We start from the raw sequence: 23,502 nt of genomic DNA, 5'->3' as shown, positions 1-23,502 counted from the left end.
AATAAATCTGAATATATACTATTTTCAATACTGATATAAAGAAAACTTTGATTATTGAGTAAAATAATATCTTTATATTAAAAACCAATTGAAGAAATCTAGAAAAAGTTACTTAAATAGTTTCCGTCGCATGAAATTATTTACAAGTTATTCTCTACTTTTAACATATAACGACGAATGATGTCGGAGACGGTCAATTACAGTATTTTTTCCCTAAAATCCCTGCTCTTGTACCTAGCGATCGTTGAATAAAACAACGTGAGATATCAAATCCAAATGTATATGTCAACCAAACAGGTATGCGATATATTGCATATGGGAAAGCTATTACTTATTGCCGATCAAAAACTCGTTCACATTAAAAATTGTTAAGATTCGGATACACCATTTTATCCTAAAAATATAATTACATTCGTAACAACCGTAGAACGTGCAAAAATAATTTTATAAAGCCACAATTTCTTGATATCGTATATTGATTTGAAAAAAACGAGAAAGGCAACTAGTCAATATTATGATGGTTTGCTTGCACGTTCATTTGCCGAAAAAACTACCTCATTTGTTGGAGAAACTAGTTTTGCACCGTAATGTCAATGCACCTGTCCATTCGTCAGCTATTGTTTAAGAAAAATTATCCGAACCCAAATTTCAGAAAATTCTTTCAGATAAATAGCGTATTCTGAGGAGCTCCTTAATTTTATTTATTTTTGGATAATTTAAAAATAAGAAACTTACTAGACTGAAGTTCCCTTTTCATCAAGCAATAAAAAAATGTGAAGGTGATATACATTAGGTAGATTAGCTAATGTTAAAAAAAAATGTAAAATGAACTATGAATTTTTAGGTTTATATGAAAAGTCGAAATTTGATCAGTGGGCTGGTTGACCTTTTTCTTAAAATTTATGTACCATACCTTATTCATTTTCTATGAAAAACACGCAATTTTTTAACAATACTATATCTTATCAAAAAATTATTTCTTAAATATATATAGATCCATAAGTCAATATGAACTAGGGAATACAAAATAAGATCTGATTATGGCGCTCTCCTTTTAGAGAGAAAGGAAATAGGATGAGTCTTAATTTGATATTAAAATAATATCTGTGTTTCATTGAATTTCAGTTGAATAATAATCCAACATCATTTGTTCAGTTTCAACATTTTAAAACAGAAAATCACAAAAAAATTATGTTTTATATTAAATATTACTTTTTGTAGAGTTGTGAAATTATATTATTCTTATTTATTGCAGATGGGGAAGTCTGGCTAACGAGCGAACTCTATTAGAAATACTGGAAAGGGATCACTCGGCACTACAGCCAACATCACTCACTTTAGCAGCCGTTAACTCAAATATCTATGCTAGAAGACATTCTGCACATGCCTACTCCATTTCAGAAGAAAATGCGAAACATCCAGCATCAGTAAGTATATATTTACAAACAAAATGAAATTATTTCTTTCCTGTACATAAAAAAAATGTGACGTAATTTATGGATGAGAATTGGGTGTTGTTTACACAAATAGAACATATTTGGGAACACAAGAACCATAGGAAAGAAAAAAATATGTTCTTTGTTTGCTATGAGATTTCACTCTTGTTATTACTGAGAAGAGAATTTTGAGAATAAAAATATCTTTTAGTATATATTAAATTATTTATTTTTATTAAAAATTATTTTCTATTATTAAATTATTTTATTACAAGGATTGCAAGGTGGGTCGTAGCAGACTTCCAAATTTTTTGGTATCCTAGCTCTTGGATTACAGTTTTATGGAAACTTGAAATTTCAGGAAATATTTGTGTCACTTATTGTAAACCTCCGTCTCCTCGAAAACTTCTAATAGCAAAAAAGTTGCGCTCTTGATTATCTTCGTATGAGCGTCTGTTCATCCTTCGGAAACTTTACGATACTATTGTCTGACAGCACTGTCACTAATACAGTATTCACCGTACATGACACTCATCTTGTGATAAATATCAGCAGCACTGCATCCTTCATTTCGTACAACACGAATCACAGTTACGACAAAACAAGTTTTTATTATTTATACAATTTCTTACACTTGAGTATTGAGTAACCACTTTGCTAAATACGCAAGTTTTCTCCAATTAAGTTTCATTCTCTATAAATATATGCAACATAAACTTGTTCCATTGGTATAGATATAATAATTATGTTATCCATAATTATTATGGATGTTAAGAATTTGCAAAAAAATAACGTAATGTTGGCAGTATAATCTTGCATGGTTCAGATAACTTTTAATTTCAGATTCAGGCTTCAATTTCCATACGTCCACCACCAGTACCAAAAAGAAATTTGCCTGTTACTACAAATACAACTAACCAGGTGAAAGTAGTGGCACATGTTAAGTCAGCAGAGCCTCCACCACTTCCTCCAACCCCAAAATGTCGTGCACTACCCACTATATTTTCTGAAAACAAACCCAAACCACCTGCTCGTCATATTTCAAATGAGATCAGTAACATCAATCGACGACTTGATTTCAATAGAAACTCCTGCCCCAAACAAAACTGTAAATCATCTACATATAAGTTGCCGCCAGTACCTATAGGACCTCCCCCTCCCGCACCCGGATCTAAATGTCATAGAACTAATAACTCAACAAACAAAGCTCAAGGCCAGCATTCCCAAGGGAAAGTATCCATAAGACAAGATTCTAGTATATCAAGCGATAGTTTCAGTCAAACTTCATCTCCAAGTTATACAACAAAAACAATGGAAACTCCTCTACTGCCCCCAAAAACTCCCGTGAAAGAAAATGGTGTTCACATATCAAAGGCGAAAACTCCGGAAGATGACCCAAATGGAAATCCTATGATTACTAAAAGTGCATCAACACCCGCAAGTCTACAAACTATCGTCAGATTCCACAATGGTTCCAACATGTCTCTTCATCACAGGGTAAGTTCAATCAAAATGATAGTCAAATCACAAACCTTTTCACCTAACTTGATAAAGATTAAATATGATATTAACCGATTCATAAGGTATAAGGCATAATACCTATTCTAAACCAATAATAAATGGTCAGTTGTTATATTTTCTGTTTTTGTAAATGTGTGTGACACTACTTCTGTAGTAGTAATCTTGTCCTTGTCCCAGGATATTATTCGATTTAAATTTTTTAGAAATTTTGGAAGTAACCGATGTATGGATTGCTTGATTAAATTGTTTTAAGTATAAATTAGTGAGTGGATCATTCATCTTCTTACCACTGTTATTTCCGAACCAATTAAGTTTTTTGGCATAATTATCAAGTACTTTCGAGTACTATATTATTAGGGAAGCTCATTGACACGAGAGAGGTGAGTTCAATACACTTGCGGTGCATTGGAAAAGCTATTTTCAAATAATAAGTCGCAATTAGCATTTATGTGAATGTATTAGAAGGATTGTGATTTTTCTGATATTATTCTTATGTGTTATACGTATCCAAGGTTTTTTATTACAGATAATTAGAGATATGCGACGACCTTCGTCAATGTACACCAATAGATTAAAGTTCAGATTTGCGCAGTTGGTCATTAACGCTGTAGCACTTTTCGCTATCGGAGCTGGAATGGCTGCTTACTTCAAAGGTAAATAAATGAAATGATTTTGATTATTAATGTATTCCCACTATCACTTTATTATTTTCAGCCTACCCTACTTCAGTTAAAGTAGTTAATAAATCTTTAAACGTAACAACTAATCCGATAATAGTAGAAAAGAAGAGTGAAAATCCAGCTCCTGGTATATGCTTGCCAGTCATAGTACAGTTTTGTAAACAGCATAGGATACCGTACAATTTCACAGTTTTCCCAAACTATATTGGTCATTTTGGACAAAGGGATGCAGAACAAGAGTTGGAAGTGTACGATGCTGTGGTCGACGTGAAATGCTATGATTTGGCAGCACTGTTCCTCTGTTCCTTATTTGTTCCAAAGTGTGGGCCAACAGGAGGGGTTGTTAGGCCTTGTAGAAGCTTATGCCTCGGTAAGATTATTATTTTACGAATAGTTAGTATTAAAACCTGTACGTTGTGTGATGTTAATAATCAAATGAGGTTTTAAAATGCGCAATTTTATGAAAATAATAAGAAAGTTGATAAAACTATTCTCAAAGAAGAAATTGGTTGAATACACAGCTCTATTATTATCGTCCAATTTGTTTTTGACTAGATATGTATGAGTTGAATTATTTATAATTGTTTTTATTGATGTCAGCTTTGGGTTTATTAGAAATCAAGCTTTGTATATTGCTGTTTTTTCTGGAAAATAACCACTTCACGACTCATCGAAATGTGCAGAATTGTATCACAAATATACTTAATTTCTGGATTGCTGTTATTTAAATTCGTGATAACATGTCCATTATAATACGTATAATATAATAATATAACGGCTGCTGCTGGATATAATACCCAAATAGTTTTTGGAAAGAGCTCATATTAATATTTTTTAAATTAGTTGTTTTGTAGATAAATCATCTTGAATTTAGGTGTCTTTTAATTATAATGTTGATGTTATACGTTAATTGGTAAAAGGATTTTAGTAATGCTTCAATGAATACGATAGCATAATGTTTCTTTTTCGAAAACAAATTTATAGAAATGATTTTTGCAGACCTAATTTCAGCCTTTATCATTATCATATATATTACTGCCAGTGTCTGCACCAAAGTACTGTTTATAATGCTATACTATATAAATATACGCTTCTGAGTCTAATAGTGCCATATTGTGATAAAACAGATTCATTTCTTAATAGGAAAGTAATTTACGTAAGCTTGTCCTAAGCTTGTACATAGTTTGATAGTGATCAGCTGTTCATTGTTCTGCAACCTCATTATCATCTATTACTAAATTAACGTAGCTCAATTGGAATGTTCTGTATTTACTTCAGGTACAGAGATTTGTGATAGACTGAAGCTTTGATAATTTAATTTAATATAACTAGCGTTAGAAGCTGTTCAATTATTCAAACTGATCCTTAAATAATTTACTTGTTATTCGAATTAAATAAATTCAGAATAGGGAGGCTATCAATGTCACAAAGAGGTGGAAGGATATTAGTGAAGAATCTCCATTTTAGCGTATTCAGTTGAAAAATATTTTTGTGTTATTTTTCATTTGGTTGTAACAAAATTTGAAAATCTTTGCTTAAATTACAACAAGAACTTCACCTTGTCTTTTCAAATGTCTGCGTCGCTGATAGAGCCCATCATAGCTTTTCCTTTCAAGTATTCCTTTAACATATTGTTTAAAAGAACTTACATTGCATCTTATGTGGCATACCAATTCAATAAAAATTTAACATGTCGAGGTACTGACGTACCTGCTTGGCGGTCTGCAGCTGTGGGTAATCATAATTCTCTGTCGGGGGCTTGATTTCATAGTTATTGATGGCGTAACAGAGGAATAATATCTTGTTGACGCCGAATGATATTGTTTAAAATATAAGATTGATTGGCAAGGAGCCGCAGAAGAGAATGGAGAGACCATGTTGACAGAATGCCAAATGAACGGTTAGCAAAAATTGCAAAGGAAAAGAAACCAGACACAACTCGACCTCCTGGACGACCACCTATAAAGTGGTATGAAAGCTGGTCCTCAGCATCCTAACTACTCCTGGCAAACCCTTGATGAAAATACAGGACCTAGTCCTAGCCTAAGAAGAAGAAGATTGAGCATATACATGCGAACAGTTGTTGATGCATAAGTTATCAAAGTACTCACTCACCGACGTATTGTCGGAGATTAGTAACGACAATATTAGATTACGGTTAATTTTTATGGGATATGTAAGTTGAAAAAATAGCTGAGAATTTGAAGATATGGTTTTATTAAGTGATTGGAGGCCCCTCACCTTCAATCAACACATGGTGACTCTACTATAACACTTGCCGGTCCTACCACAACACATGGCGATCCTGCCCGCATTTATAGTCAAATCAATCATATCAGGGAAAAGCTGATATGTCAAAGTTCTAAACATGTATTATGTGAGTATTTCAATGAATACTAAGGGGATTAAAATCTTGGACTTTGATTAATTTGATGTATATATGATAGTGAATAATCCTAAGAACAAAATGAAAGCACTGTGAAAATCATTGAATTTAGAGGTCCGGTATATGTGAGGAATGATTGAAGAAGTTTATGTGGAAATTATGCAGACATATTCGCTTTAAGAAACTATATTTTAGCTCACAACATTTTTTTTGTAGAAAAGCTATTAGTAACAGACAATATCTCTGTATATATTAAAAAATAATCGCACCCCACACTCAAAATCGACAGAACTGTACAGTCAGGTTGAAAAAATTATATCCCAAGGAATTATTGAATCCCTCAATTTCAGATTATAAGTCCAGTATTGCTTGTTCCAAAGAATTCGATAAGTTATGAAGACGAATGGAGGCTCAGTATAGATAGTCTCAGACTTAATCTATAAAAAGCATTTCTTTATATGTATGATATAGTGGTTATTTGAATTTCAGAAAATCATCATCCAAGCAATCTCAGAAAAGTGTCATGCATGTCATAAATGCAATTTGAAATTAAATCTGCAAAATTGCCAATTCTTCAGGCCAGAGGTTGCGTACGTAGGTTACAATTTGTCAAGTGAAGGTGTTTTCCTTGACAAGGCAAAATATTCAGCTATAGAACAATACCCAGTTCCGAAAAATCGTAGCGAGGTTAAAAGATTTGTTGTATTTTGTTAACTATTACATACGTTTCATTCCATACCTCTACTTCTAACCTAAATTCCAAGAAAACATGTGAAATTTGAGTGGTCGGGAGAGTGTGAAAGCTCATTTCCAATTCTAAAGAAAGCTTTAATCATGACACCAATTTCAATAAACAATGTATATTAACTAGAGACGATAAAAAAATACGTGTTCGGGGATACTGAGTCCAAATTATGACTCTATTGACTTGTAGCATTTGCTACGGGTTGTAAGAGAAGTGAAATTAACAAATCCACAATCATAAAAAAATTGTTAACAATTCATTAGGGAATAAATCACTCTGAATATTATATCTTATAGCTCATCACAATTTATGGTTAAAACGGATCATAAATCTCTAGCTCATTTATTTTCAATGAAAGACCAACCTCGCCAGAATAAAATTTGACTTGGACGAATACAATTTTGGAATACAGTACGTTAAATGAAAAGCAAATTACGCTGACAGCATATCACGATTCTCCATAGGAGAACTCAAAGACATATATAAATAACTCACACATTTTACCGATCATAAGATCACAAATGCGAAAGGAAAACGCCCAATTAGAAAAAGATATCGTACATGATCAAAAGGGAGAGGAAATGCCATTAGAATATCCATCAGAGATAGAAGTTTTATATAACTTAAAATGCGTATAAATTGCCAATTCTACATTTTGAACATAATTGGGTCTCACTTTCGATAAGCGTACGGATCAAAAAACAGGTTGAAATTTAGCAAAGCCCAACCTACCGAAAAATTCAACTTCGGGGCGAACGTTGGGAGAGCTTGATGAACGTATATATGAAAATATACGTAAATGATTATTTTTTCAAAAAGTTCACAGTAGAAGAATTCATATAAGAATGTTATAGAAGATTAAAGAATGTACAAGTCAGTATCTACGAAGTTCCAAAGATGGTGGAGCAGAAAGATGAAATTAAAAAGATCTTAGAAAGATACCTCAATGATCCAATATTGGAGGGCATGTAGAAAATAATAGACTATTAAAGAAAACACGGGCAAATTCTAATGAATTATATTACTTGAGAATTAGGTTATTATTATAGCATACTTCTATTTATCAAATTGAAAAGACATCTATGAATACCGCATAATTCAAGCTTTTTTCATTCTACAGGATATTGATATAAATGGGAACACTTTGTATTTATCAAAATAATAGTTGGAACGAATATGAACAACTAACTCCTTAATCTCACTTCATTCTCAATTTGTTATTTGACGGGCTGTTGTCTGTGTTCTATTCAAAGTTCATTCCGGTTATCAAATATAGTCTGTACACACGGTTTTCAGATATCCCCGGAAAAATAAACTAAAGGCGATGAAATTGGACGTCTGGCAAATCTAATTTACCTCTTCTCCCCCTTTCAGTTCTTCTTGAAAACCTTCATATAAGTAATGTCGAACAGCAACAATAAGCTTAGTGATGTATCATCCTACTGAAACCGAATGTCATCACAATTGTTACCAGCTGTATTTGTTTGCAAGAATATTCGATTTTTAAATGAATGCAAATTCAAATCCAATGTGATTTTTTGAATAAGTCTATCTTACATGTGATATGGGGATCTTTATCCACCTTTTGCTTTATAATGAATCTTATTCTTCTCCATAATGTCACCCTAAGATAATAAGGTAATGCTGTTTTCAGAACAGATGTACAAATATTTTTCACAAAACTTTACATGATTTTTCATCATTATTTACAGTCTTTTGTCAGTAAGTTTTGGGGCAAATTTTAGTTGGACACACTTCTTCAAAAGTTTCATAATCCTCAAAACTATTTTAGCAAAAATTAAATATGCATAACTGGAAACATAAACAAGGTTTCCTGTGAGAAAATATGTTTTGTTTTAAAGTTATTTTGTAGTAAAGGTGCACCTTGTAAACTTCCAATTTACTCTTTCTCAATTATTTGAGAAAACTTATGTTCAAAACTTTTTTGAGAACCTTCCATAAAAAAAGAATTTTTATAGCTGACTCAAAAATTGAAACAAAAAATTCATTAAGATAACTACCAGCAATTCGAAATGAAACTGTTGAGAAATTATAACGGTCTTAGAACAATGACAATCATTTTCTTGTCAGCTATTTTATTCTATATCGAGAATTATAGTTTCTTTTTAGTTTAATTAAGTTTTTTGTATTCAACTATAATTCATTTGTTAATTCTATCTGATTGAAATATCAGGCTGTCTTATGAGTATATTCGCAGTGTGTTTATCGTTATATGAAACTCTGTCGGTTAATATTGAACAATCTAGATCTTCATATACTATCCAATGTGAGTACGCTTTTACGTTATGAGTTTATCCAAAATTTAACAGTCAAAAACCTAGATAACTACAACATTGATCTACTACAAAAGCTTATTTTTTCTACAATTCAATATACGTTTTGACTTCGGTTATACTAAAAGAATTTCCTCAATGGAATGCTGAGAAAATTATATGCTTTGAGAAGTGAAAATTTGGAACACGGATGAAAGAACAGCAAAGTTTTTCTCGCTCTGTTCAAATCATTCCTATAATAAGACGAGTTAACCCACATACTCTACTCCCTATCTAATATTCTGCCAGGTGAATTATATTATTCGAGTTTGGAAATTAAGTTCATTTGGTGTCTATATTTCCAAAATTATAAATATGTTCAGGTACTAAATTACTTATTTCCGATACTATACATGCTTGTAAAAAAGTCTGGTATAAAACTATTACTGAATATACTGTTTACACCAACACTAACAATCATTCTGTCTGACGCGTGTCGATAACCAAGTTATCGTCTTCTGAAGGTAAACTTTAATCTAATAACTTGACTTACCTGTTTTATACTAAAATTTCCCACCGATAAGCCACCTCCCACGAAAAATTAATTCCATCGGGAAAAAACTCCTTGGCGGGAATATTCGTTTTAATTATTTGACTTCTAAACTAAAGAGTGGGCTTGTAAGGAATTGGCCCTTTGGCCCAATTTAAGCTAATCTTACATCTAGCAATTTCAATGCTCTCAAATGCATCCAATAATTTATTATTGAATATTTGTTTTAACAATTTTACATTATTAATATTTATGCAATGATTGTGAGTGGCAGCGTGATCGGCAATACTCGATTTTCCGGTCCGTCCATATTTCAAATGAGCTATGTGTTCTTTAAACCAGACAATAACGGACCTCTTAGTCTGTCCAATATACTTTCGGTCACAATCACCACAACTTATTTCATATATACCACTCTTTTCCAAATTTGGTATTTTATCCTTAAGATTGCCCAAAAATTGTTTTAATGTGTTGTTGGATTTATAAACCAATTTTAAACCCACTCTGCTAAATATTCCTTCCAATCTTCTCGTGTAACGAGGATTGAAAGATATCAAAGCAAATTTTTCTTGTATTTTACTTTGGGTTTGGAAAAAAGTGGTTTCACATAGAGATTGCTTAAACCTATAACGATTGATTAACCTATTTACAATGCTTTTTTCATAACCGTTAAGTACAGCTACATCCTGAATGAAAGACTTTTCCTTATTGTATCTCTGATGATGAGTGGAAAGTGGATTAACCTATGTACCAGAAAATGGATTCTGGCCATTTTATATTGGATACAATGAAAATAATCAGCAGAAATGTACCTGCACGTAGCGGTATTTTTTCCTAAATACATCAAATTCCAACCTATTACTATTCCTAATTACTAAAGTATCTAAAAATGGTAACTATCTATTATTCTCCATTTCATAGGTGAACTTATAGATGGATATTTTGAGTTGAGTTCCAAAATGAATTTGTCTACGTTTGCCTACTTCGTATTGAATATGGCGAAAATATCATCGATGCTTTAAAAAAAGTAATACTGTCGTATAACAAAATACATAATACCCTTACTTGCACAGGAATCAGTCTAAATTAATATTCGAATTCATGTTTTACAGAAACGAAAAGGCGATGTGGCTTTTTCTTGGATGTATTTGGTTTAGCGCTACCCGACTACCTTGACTGCGAATTATTTCCAGAATCTGTCAATCCTAGTCAATGTGTAGGGCATCATGAAGTTAAGTTATCTAAACTACAAGCTGCTAAACCTGGTGAGTATTTTTTTATGAATGGAGGTATAATAGGGAATTTATTATATTTTTCAAGTAAAAATGTTAAATTCAATTGTGTATAGAAGGAGAGGAAGAACAGGAGAGTTTCTCAATACACGCCAAGTCGGGCAAAAAAAGCGGCACGGCCGTACCATCTTTTTCTCGAAGCAGTTCAGGCTATTTTCGACCCATATAACTTCGTTGAGAATTGAACTAGAAGCCTGTATTTCTAGTAACCAAGCAAGCATTGTATAAACACAGTATATTTCAAATTTTATTCAATTTGAACCAGTTGTTTGAGAATTATAACTAGTCCTTCGGTTTTGTCACTCATTTACTGATTGATCATCAAAACTCTAAGGCACCTCTAATAGACATAGATATTCAAATTTTGAGTACAATCATTGTTTAGTAAACAAATTAAGGAAAAACTGAAATATTTTGCAATTTCAGACCAGTAGATGTGATGGTACGACTATAGGTATAGGGATATCAATGAGTGCGAGAGAGATAACGTCACACAATATCACCAAAAACAAAACTTTTAAAAAAAACCAAGTCTTGCAACTCAGTCAAATTTTTCAATCGCACTAAAAAATCTTATTTACTACCTATAATATGTATTGTTTGTGAGTTACATTTTGTTTCATTTCATCAAAAGATTTTTAATATTAATGTGATCACTAAAAGATGTTGTTAGATTAGCTAATTACATAATAACTCAAGACAGAAGGTCCCTGAAGTAGGGACTGAATAAATCAACAGACTTGGTATCACATGGATCTCACAACTTTTTACGGTAGAAGAACTGTGTTGCTAGACTGGGTTTTTTCACAAGTTATCACATTTCTTAGAATAGAACTTTTTGTAGTCGTAAAAAATTGTACCTGAATGTTGTGAGCACAATATTTATATGTTACATATACACATGTTCGCCATAAATGCATCCTATTTGGAAAATTTAACAAGTGACCAAAGTCTGTACTTGTTTAGATGAAATATTCGCGGCATATGCATAGTTGTAAAAGAACAAAAATTTTTTCTATAGTGCTAATTGTAGATGCACTAACAAGAAATAAGGGTGATGAACACTTAAATGCGCTTCTTTTTGTAATCTGCAATAACATAACAAATGTAACTGTCAATGATGTTCATTAGCAGTTACATTCATTGCATACTTTAATCTCTTCAATAAAAATGCTCAAAGCAAATAGTCGTTGAGATACCTACTATTTCAGAAAGGAGGTGAGAAAAATGCAAAAAAATTAGGATTCAGCTCTGGTTACTTCTACAAATCAAATTAACTATTTGAATAGAAGGTTGTCTAAAAACTCAAACAGATCCCTACTTATGGGAATCTTTTGAAGAATCCTAAAACTATGAAGGAGCAGTCTACCGAGACAGTTTATATAAGCGGCAATAACGTGTTAGAAGAAAACACCGATATGTTTAGGTAACCATTTGTTAAATAACCACATAATAATCGAGAAGGAAAGAATAATAGTGGCTATGTTAATGTCACATATCCAACAAGTTCCATTAATAAAATTGTGAAGGAAGGTCTTGTTCCTCGAAGCAAGTTTAATTATAGAGATATACAAAATGCGAGAAAGATACTGCGGATAAAGATAATGACAATTTGGAAGCTATAATATTTCTCAATTTTTCAAAGTTAAACAATTGTTTACCATTGAAAATTAAACTTAAAATTTTTATAATTTGAATCTTGCTCTCAATATTTTCACAAATGATTAAGTAAAACTACTTTTCCATCCATATAGGCTCTTATATTTTCACAACTGAATTATTATTTCGCATTTATTTTTTGTGGATGACAGTATGTGCTGTTATAAATTATTTCTCTGAATCGGCCACGTACAAGAAAATTTATTTTATTAAGACAATTTAAAAAAAAATGAGATAATCGTTGCTCTAAAACACTGCAAAGTGAAAAATTAATCAAAAATTTAGAATATTTGAGTTCATTAACAATCCTTTTTTTTTGTGGAGCAAATAATACTTCACCCACAACAAACCCCGGGACATCCGTTTGTAGGATTCAATAAATTATTGTAAGCAAAGAATGATATTTTTGTGAAGAAATAAAAAAAGCTAAACAAGTTATATGAACGAGATCAAGTAATCGATATGTTGACTTATCAGCTAAAGAAGTAGCATTCCACAAAAAATCAGCCATAATAAACATAAACATTCATTTTAAAAATTATTATACCGCGTATAATATTGTATGACATTATGGTCTGAACGAATTATAATTGAGAATGTGCCAACTAGGAAGAAATTCCGCAGATCAAGAAATTCGTTTTACTCCGCCCTTATAGTTCGAATATCCTAGTTAGATGGTGCGTGGTCATAGACCCTTGCGCATAGAGGCCTTCTGACAAACTAATCAGGCATTTTGACTTTTTCACCTTTTCACAGTAAACTGTGAAACTCGCCCAAGTGTTTTAACCGCGCACTTGGGAGTACTGGGTAGTAACCAATGACATAGTCTGTAGTCTGAGTCGCTTTAGATCGATGATTAGATGACTGTATCCTATCCAGTCTCCAGTTGAATTTCGCGCATGTTTATGTGGGGCAGTTGCTTGGTAGGAGAAATAAGAGCCCCATCTATGTGTGCCTTAGATTGTCTCATACTACGAGTTTTCATCCAAAAATTAATTTTTCCTTGGTTTCCACATCTCAAATATATTAGAATTTACAAAATAGAGCTATAAATTTTATTTAAATTATTTAGATCTTTTTTATCATTTATAGCTTTTTCGTTCTTATGAATGTGAACCATTTCTAAAAATTCCCTTTTTCGTGTATTAGATTTCGTTTCAAGAATTTTTGAATCTTTATACTTGAATTTATGTTTTTTGATATTTCATGGTTTGTTTATGCAGTTCTATTTTTTTATCGTATTGATAACCTCTTAGTCTATTTTCTAAATACTGTGATGTTTGCCATATGTAGGCAGCGTTAAAATTAGTACAAGGCACTTGATATACAATATTACTTCTTTTGTTTTTTCAGTGTTTTAGATTTCAATTTAGTGAAATATTTGGATAATGTATTATGTCCTTTATGACTTATACTAATATCATATTTATTGAAATAATTCGATAATTGTTGGGAAAGTCCTTGTACATATGGTAAGGAAAAATGTTAATGTTTTGATGTTTCGTTTCTGTTTTGTTTTTAAATCGATTGTAGTTTCTGTTTATCCTTTTCTTTAATATATTATTTATCATTTTTTCCGGATAATTATTTTCTTTCAATGCAGTTTTTGCTTTTTGAATAGCTGAGCATCTAAATTCAGAATCTCATAGTTGGATAGATCTATCAGCCAAACTTACTATCACTGATCTTTTTTGTGGCATAGGATGACACGAATTGTAGTTTAAATATCTTTAGGACCAAATTGGTTTTGTATACCATTCTCTTGTTATGTTATTATTAATTTTATATAATCTACCATCAAGAAAATTAATTTTATTACTTTTCTCAACCTAGATTGTGAATTCATAGCATTTTTTCTCAATTAATATTTAAGATATTGTGGAAATTGAATTAAATCTTCAAAAGATTTTGTTACAATCCTGTAATAACCCAGAGACACTTATATACATGATCATTGTATATTTATGTATTAGTTTCGATTTACGCAGAATTTTTCAGGAAAGATATACTATAGAATGTAATAAATACATTTTGCAAGCATATGATATGATTTTGAAATCGAATAAACATATATTAACGAAAATAATATCCCACATGTGTTACAATTATAATTTAAAGTTAGTATATTCATTAATGGAAAAAGCTTTTTGGCTATTTTTTCATTAAACTACTAATCACCAATCACTCTCACGAATAGTCTGTCGCATTATTCACAAAAAGTAAACAGGCAGTGGCGTTTCCCTGTTATATTGGCATAGATGATATTGACAATGAGTTTGAAAAACTATGTTATAATGGAATATCATTTTTACACAAACTGTGCAGCAAATAATAAATTATAAGTTTCATTTTCAAAATTTTATTTTTAATAACTTTATTAAATGAATGAATCAATTTCAACAATTGAATTAATAAAATTCATTTGATGAATGAATTAAAAAAAAACTCATTACATGAATAAATCAACGAAATTCATTAAAATGCTATTAATAACAATTCCTATTTATTTTGAAATAAATATTGATTATGTATTTAAGATATTTAAAGTGTTCAATTAAATTGGAATGGAATCTTTCGACAGGTGAATTAGATTTATTATTTTTTGCATTGAAATAGTGCTATTCAATTTTATATAATTTACAAAAATCTTGCAAGTCGTTATTTTTAAATTCTGATCCACAATCAGTTGTTATCTTATACTGTAAACCATGATGAGTAATATGATTTAGTAAGTTATCTATAACAGAAACACCAGTTATACTTGAATAGGATAGGTGCATTCTCACATTATTGTTAAATATGAGTAATTTGCTACCTTAAAAACATTAAGTTAAATTTAATTATTGGACGATTTTTATCGTACTAGTTGTTTTGACAAACTTCACAATTATTAACAAAATATTTTTATGTCTTCTGAGCTTCTTCTTTATGAATATATGGATATCTATAGCATTTTACACGTACTAGAATAACATCTGTCGTTTTAATTGATTGTTCTATTTTTGAAGTAAGCGTTAATGGATCAACCGATTTAGAAAGGCATTAGAAAATTTTTTACGTAATTCAATTATATTACTTTTTTCTTCTGAATTCATATGATCGGTTATGATTAATTTACTTATATCTGTATTATTGCATTGTTCCATTCATTTTTCGCCAATTACGAGTTTCATTTGTATTACATTGCCTACAATTTTTTATGTAAATATATGTATGTAAATATGTAGAACATTCGTTCTACAATATTTCAGTATTCATTTTTATCATTTTATTTATATCCTTCTCTTCCATTGTTATATCATTATTCATTTCAATCATTTTTCAGTCTTATTCCTTTGCGTTTTCTTTCACTTTTATTTACCATCATTTTCAGTTATTTTAAATTCATCTAATTCTGTATACTGTAATTTTAAGTCTGACTTAACTTCATCAAATAATTCTGTTTCTAATTTTCTTTTTGTATCAATTCAATTTATGTTCGAGATCCGCATATTTTGCCAGTTTCTCCTGGTGTTTGTTGAGAACGTTATGAGTGTATTTTTAAAGTCGTCTGGATTTTGTATAAAAATATTTTCGTAATATAAGTAAGTAACACAAAAGCTGTATTTTATATATGCATCAATTGTAATTAATATTATTCAGGAAATACTTTCAATGATTTTTTGGAATGAAGTGATAACATTTGCTGGAAATTATTTGCTAACATGATCTTAAAGAGGAATTTAATAATTTGTGTGACGATATCTTAACTGAATACACTCCTATGAATGTCTATACAACAGCAGGTGTGAAGTCTGCTGGATTATCTTCGTGGATTGACTGCGCTAGAATTTATGGGGCAAGTTGCTGAAAAATCTCCTCTCCATCGTTCTCGCTAGGATTCCAATTTGAATGGACAAAGTAGTGATCGGCCCATAATCAAGAGCCTCCCTCTCCGACAGTCCTGTGTATAAGTCATTCAACAGCAAACCCAATATCACATCAATGGCTATCCCAATCTAATTTTCTTCTTGTTGAGACCAATATAAATTTTATTTGGTTTAAAGAAAACTATATTTAATAAGTTAAAATTGGTATTGGTAAGATTGAATAAAGAATTTCACAGTTCATAAATTATTCAAAATATTTCATTGCAGAAATAAAAAAAAAGAAAACAAAGATTATTTATATGACAATAATTTCACATTTTTCCTCGGACATATGGAATATTTGGAATAAAACATCGCTCCCTATTATGACGACGAATAAAAATGTAACATGCATATTTGAGTGATATTTTTTTGTTAACTGATCTATAAATGAAATTCTATTATTGATTTTTTTATTCAATATTTTCCAGTATGCGATTTCGGATTCCAGTGTGACGTAAAGCGTTGCATTCCAAAAGACTGGCAATGTGATGGCCATGTGGACTGTAAAGATCAATCTGATGAATTGGAGTGTCACAAATGTGGTGCAGGTATGATCAATTGTGGAGCTGATAAATGTATCACGCAGGAACATCTGTGCGATGGTAAAGTCGACTGCCCTTGGGGACAGGATGAGAGGAATTGCCGTGAGTCAACAAAAATGTTCCTTCAGTTTAGATTATTAGTTCACATTACAAGCGCTATTTAAATGTTTTTCTTTCATTAACTATGTGTATGTATTTACGCACGGACTTATGCCTTGTTAAATATAATAGAGTACAATAAATGGTGAATTAAATAATTATTATACAAGGAAAGAAAATATTGGATTTTAGTTAGGTCATTCTCGTGTATTTATTCTGTGATATACAAAATTTCGATTTCATATTGACAAAATAATCAAACTACCCAATTTTGCTGTCAGAAAATTATCGATATAAAATTTTTGAACTAGTGAGATAATCGATTATCGATTAACTATCATGCGATTTAATTATTTACGTTGTGTTAGATAATATAAAATTAAAAATGTCTGAATCCACCTTTCTACCTGAGGCGTCACAAAAATGTGTGCCAGCTAAGTCGAAGAACATTTACGAAACCTCGTTTTAAAAACTTGAATGAATGAAATGAGAAATAAAAAAGATATGGAGGACGGTTTTATTGGTTTTTCTCATACAACAAGAGAAGCTATTAACATTATGGTCTAATTATTCAATTATAAATTATTTTAGTTTTAATTCAATAATGTATAAATTTCAAAATATTTCAAACTGAATATTAGATTTTTGAATTAAAATGGGGAAAAAGCTTGGCCCTGAAATCTGTAATTTCATTGGCATTTCTGCAATTGCTTCGACCAGAATCGATAATGACACACACAAGATCGTAAATAGACAGCTCGAAACAAACTCTAACATCAGAAGGTAGTGTAGTTGAGTTAAGTTTTAAAAATACTATAAATAGCCAATTTATGTTAATTATGTGTTTTTTCCGAGTCACACAATTAATGATACATAACATACTAGGAGATAGCATGCTTTTGGTAACGCGTCTTTCAGTCTAATGGAATGGCCTGTTGTGTAAAAAACATGATCTCCTAATTTTTACACAGATAAGTTAATTCAAGAAGAGCGAAGCTGGAGCATATGCTTGGCTGCTTTTAACTTCTTTAATTTTCACACATTTCTCCTAATACAGGTAACTAGACAGGGGAAACGCCATTTTCCTTGAAAATTTTTTGAAACTAGGGCTTCCTCGTGCCAAGATTTTTGCAAATTAAACAATCATGTTCCACATTATCACTTACATTGGGTCCTAATCTAACGCGTGTTAATATTGAGCTAATGAGAGGCTCGTTCTCAAATGAAGATAGGTCTCTTAATATGTTCATTTGGCTGTCATTGCATTCAAGAATACACTTCTTGTGCCATTTTTTGTTCATATTTGTCATAATTCCAGGGCCTGATTATAGAACTTCAATCGTCCTATAACAGGAAATCTCACCTAACTGCTAAAACTCTCAAGAAGAGCAAGGGCCTAATAACACTCTTCCGCTTCCTATAAAGATGCTTCTTAATAGACACATTTGAATCTAATAACCTGAATGGTGGTTTGGTCATTTTGGATAACCTGCGAGAAAGATAACATTTGGAATACATGTTCGCCCAAGTTAGTCTTATTCAAGGAGTGACAAATGGTATTCCTCGCAACATGACAACTGCAATTTGTTTGTGATATAAAAAATCAACTTAGCAAACTCAAATTAAGCTCGGTCTGAAAAGTAAAATTAAGTTGCTTCCATACTCACCTCGATAATCCAAAGAAGATATGGCGAAGTCCTATTCAATGTACATATTCACCACACAACAGACACCACACTACAAAATAATACAATAACCAAACGTTCTATGCGTTTCCTTCCTCCTACTTTGCGGCCTTCCTTGCAAGATGGAACAAACATGCAAGGACCTGAATTAGTGCCTAGCGACATATTTCGCATCAATTTCAATCAAATTTCAATGAAATATCACATTTTTATGTTAGATATGTATAACTATAACGTTTCGCTTCTTCCTTGGGAGTATTTTCAAAAGAATAATTAATATATGATGATTAAAATATGTGTAGAATAGATAAAAACATATTATTAGAAATCTCAAAAAAATTATTAAAAACATACTATTAGAATCAATGTATTTTCCTCGAAATTTCAATAAAACTATATTATACCAGGTAGATTGAAATAAATTAATTGATCAAATTATGGTAAATTTAGCTGAGGTTTTTTATACTTTGTCTATCATTCACAGCATTTATCTTGTTTTATCTATATCATTTCTTTGATTAATAATTTTTGGTAGCGCCTTGAGTTAAGATTTTTGTTTTTTAAAATCAAATACTTGATGTTAATTTTTTTCATGTTTATGTAGAGCAGTCGATGCATTTTTGGTGTATTTGTGACCATTTATTCTGTTCATTATGTATTGTGTAGTCATTCCTACATAATTTTTAGGACAATTCAGACATGGTATGGAATATATAATATTTGATTTCTTAGTGTTTTTAGTTTTGTTTTTAGTGTAGTGAATAGTGGTGATGATTTGTTGTATGATCTATGAGTTTTATTGATGTTATGCTTGGATAAAATGTATTTAAATTTTTCTGATAGTTGGTTTTATAGGGAAGTGCTATATATGTATCTTTTTCTTTACTTGAATTTATTTGTGTAGTTGGAATTATATTGTTCTTATTGTTTATTTTATATGTGCGTTGAGTTTGCGATTTTTATTTTTTGGAATTGTTTTTCGTATTTTGTTTTCTCTAGACAAATGAAAAAATTAAAAACACTAATACATTTTATCGAAGCATAACATCAACATAAGTCATAGATCATACAACACATTATCACCACTATTCACTACACTAAAAAAAACTAATAACACCAAGAAATCCAATATTATATATTTCATACAATGTCTGATTAGTCCTAAAAATTATATAGGAATGACTACACAATAATTATAGAACATTATAGTAAATAGATAATAGTAAAAGGAATATAACAAAAGCAAAAATTCCAGCATTGGTAAAAGTTCTATTTGTAAATTTCCATAAGTATATGTTATCAAAATTGATTGTATGATTTTGTTTTTAAGAAACATTTCCGTTTTATGTAAAAGCTTGCACTTATTAATATTTTAAAGCCAAAATGTTTTTACTCAATTTTCCCATCAAATAAGTTTTAATGCGAAAGAGATATTTTTATCTCTATTTTGCTATATTTATTTCGCTTTCGTCTCCACATTCATTGATCTGATATAGACCATCAGCAGCACGTTTTTTTTGGGTTGTCACGTTCACAGCTCTTTTTTGTATTTACCAAGAAAACCACTTTTTCCCAAATTATTTGCGTTAGAATGAAGTAAATATACTTTTATTTATGCTCAATGTTTTTCAACCTTTCCAGGGCATTATTTCTGAGATACATGGCTTAAACTTTTTTCAACTGAATTTTGACATTGGCCTATATTTGTTTTGTTATAGCGATTATTTTTAAGCTAACGTCCAGTTATTACTAAAAGCATTGTGTGATAAATCCATTTGAAATATAACCTGAAAATTATTGTTGAAATACATCAAACTTTTGCCAGAATTCGGGTGCATTTTATATTTTGAAGTAAGTTGAACTTGTCAAAATCAAATAAATACCAAGGCATATTTTATGTATAATATTGCTGCTGCTACCAAATAGATCTAAATGTGATTCAAATAGATCATTAATAATATCATTAAATATTGGAAGCTAGGCTTTGAGATTCATAAAGACACAAAAAGTATCTACTCGTAACAGTCTCTTCATTAAACCAAGTATATCTGACGCATTAGGTCAATTAAGATTTCTTGATTATATAATATCTATTTTATAAAATGAAGAGATTCAAATGTGAAATCCTAGTAGTAGTTAGTATATTCAAGACTGTTCTGCAATTAGATCGACCTGTTCAAATGTATTCCTAACTTTGAGTTTTAATTAACAAGAACTGCTTATTTTTGGTGGTTATCGGGATATGACAACTATGATCGAAGATCTAAGAATTTCAAAATAAAATCCAGCCCTAATGTATTTTTTTCAGGAAGCAGACCCGATAAAAAAGAAAATATATTCATGCGTTCAAATTGACTGTTTTCCACGTTACCTCTTTTTTGGGCAATGAGCAATAATATAATTCTTGTACTTTTTGATGAACAGTAATTAACATATTTCATGCAAACCCCTATAAATCTAACAAAAATTATTTAGTCAAATTACCTCAATGTTAGTAACGTCTCAAAAAAATTTTATCGCGTGAATTACGAATCATTGATAACATCGTATTTATTTCCATGCAATTTGATGAGTTATTCTTCATATTTCAGTTAGGCTGAGTGAACGAAATGGAGATGAAGGAAAAGGCCAATTAGAAGTTTATCGACCAAATCAAGAAAAATGGGTGCCAGCATGTGTAGTCCACTGGGATGATAGAACGTCTGCCAAAACCATATGTTCGCTACTCGGATATTCGTAAGTACATTTTTTATTATCAAATAACTTGAAAAATTGAAGACGATTTGTTCTTTTCAGTCTAGAAATAAGTTTTTGTTAACTAACAATTGTTGCTATACAGGGTGGCATATATTTGAGGAATTAACTTTAATGATATTGTTTCAATTTATATGAATGTAAGTACCAATCATCCTTGAGTCTATGTAATGATGATCCAGTAATTCTATTTATGAATTTCAAAATGTGAGATATTAAGCTGATTTTTTGCAGATGTAAAAATCATCGATGCAATAATAACCAAGGTAATCGAAAAAATCTTTTTTATTTCACTGTTGCATGATGCAAAAACGAACAAACGAAATTTTTGTTACAATTTTAAGAACGCAAAAAAAGTTTATACCGTTTTTTTATCCCAAACAATCTTTTTTATATTTATCAATACCTTCATGACTTCATTTGCTATGCTATTCCATTTTATCATATCGAAATAAAACATTCTCTTTGAAAAAGTCATGCTTCTAATAGCTTTAATAGGTATCCAAAACGACTCGGTTAGGGTTGCAGTATTAAAATGATCGAAATCAAGGTAACTAACTAATATCCCAATGGCAATCACCTAATATCATATAAATCAAGGTACATGATATCTATAAATTGTGACTTCATAAGCAATAAAAATTTTAATAGCACTTGATAATATTTTTAATAATAGTATTTTATTGTTCCTTTGTCTACATTTATAGTACATAATTAAGACAGGCTATACATTCTATTGAGAATTGTAGCCGCTCAAATTGAGCTCTTTTGACCCTGTATTTTTGTGGGTTATCAACCCACATATTATCCCTATTTAGTTATAGCTTATCACCTATTTGAAGATTATGCAAATTTTGTCTGTTGCTTATTTGATGTAAGGATAATAAAAACATATATACAAGGACTTTTTCAGCAACTATCTAATTATTTTTATCAATATGATATTAGTATAAGTTTAAAAAGGACATAATACATTATCCAAATATTTCGCTAAATTAAAATCTAAAGCACCAAAAAACAAAAGAAGTAATATTATATATCAATTGCCTTGTACTAATTGTGACGCTGTCTACATAGGGCAAACATCTCAGTATTTAGAAAATCGAATAAAAGGTCATAAATACGATTGCATTAAGGAACCACGAAATATGAAAAAAACATAAATTCAATTATAAAGATTAAAAAATTCTTGAAACGGAATCTGATACATAAAATAGAGAATTTTTAGAAATGGTTCACATTCATAAGAACGAAAAAGCTATAAATGATAAAAAGGACCTGAACAATTTAAGTAAAATTCATAGTTCTATTTTATAAATTCTAAAACAACTACAAATAATTTAATTGACTGATGACTGCTGCATATTTTTGAGATGAAAAATTAAGGAAAAAATAAATTTCTACTATGATTTTATTTTTATTTGGGTATTCATGATATAGATAATTTATTGATTGATATATATAAGCAAATTGTCAGTGTCAATATCATATTTTGATAAAGACTGATAATTTTGAAAACATAAATATTCATATACATATATTCACATACACATATATACGAGTACATATGATTTTCAATGCCTCTTTTATAAATGTAGTTTCTTCAGTTCTTTAATCTTTTGAGGTAAGTAATGAATCCAAGTCATCTGAATGGCCCCGAGGTTTAATAGAATAGTTTCTTATATTCATATACATTGAACACACTAAAACTATATGTTCATGTGTTTCCGGTACTAATTTATTACAAATTAAGCATATCAAGTTAGTATCGAATATATAATTTAAGAGGTAGTATTTATTTTGTGAGTATTATTGCTTATGTTTACAGACAGCACATCGGAGTTAACCGTGCGACGGTCCTTTTAATATATAATGGGTAGGCAGATAATTGCTTATCATTTATATTTTGTAAAAGGTATTTATAGGATGCGTATTGTGTACTTAGTTACGCGGTTAATCAAGAAAACTC

General features: G+C 30.5%; 1 protein-coding gene across 2 annotated transcripts in view; it reads left to right on the top strand.

Moving 5' to 3' along the window:
* LOC130904053 (atrial natriuretic peptide-converting enzyme) overlaps positions 1-23,502 on the top strand; it is a 123,339-nt gene that overhangs the window by 64,816 nt on the left and 35,021 nt on the right. For both annotated transcript variants that reach the window (XM_057816586.1, XM_057816576.1), the window contains exons 3-9: positions 1,256-1,427; positions 2,280-2,933; positions 3,484-3,610; positions 3,672-4,007; positions 10,704-10,856; positions 16,882-17,097; positions 21,371-21,515. In XM_057816586.1, the coding sequence (XP_057672569.1) occupies positions 1,256-1,427; positions 2,280-2,933; positions 3,484-3,610; positions 3,672-4,007; positions 10,704-10,856; positions 16,882-17,097; positions 21,371-21,515 (1,803 nt within the window). The remainder of the gene's footprint in view (positions 1-1,255; positions 1,428-2,279; positions 2,934-3,483; positions 3,611-3,671; positions 4,008-10,703; positions 10,857-16,881; positions 17,098-21,370; positions 21,516-23,502) is intronic.

Source organism: Diorhabda carinulata, chromosome 1 (assembly GCF_026250575.1).
Source record: "Diorhabda carinulata isolate Delta chromosome 1, icDioCari1.1, whole genome shotgun sequence".
NCBI lineage: Eukaryota > Metazoa > Arthropoda > Insecta > Coleoptera > Chrysomelidae > Diorhabda > Diorhabda carinulata.
This window is presented reverse-complemented; position numbering and strand designations above follow the sequence as displayed.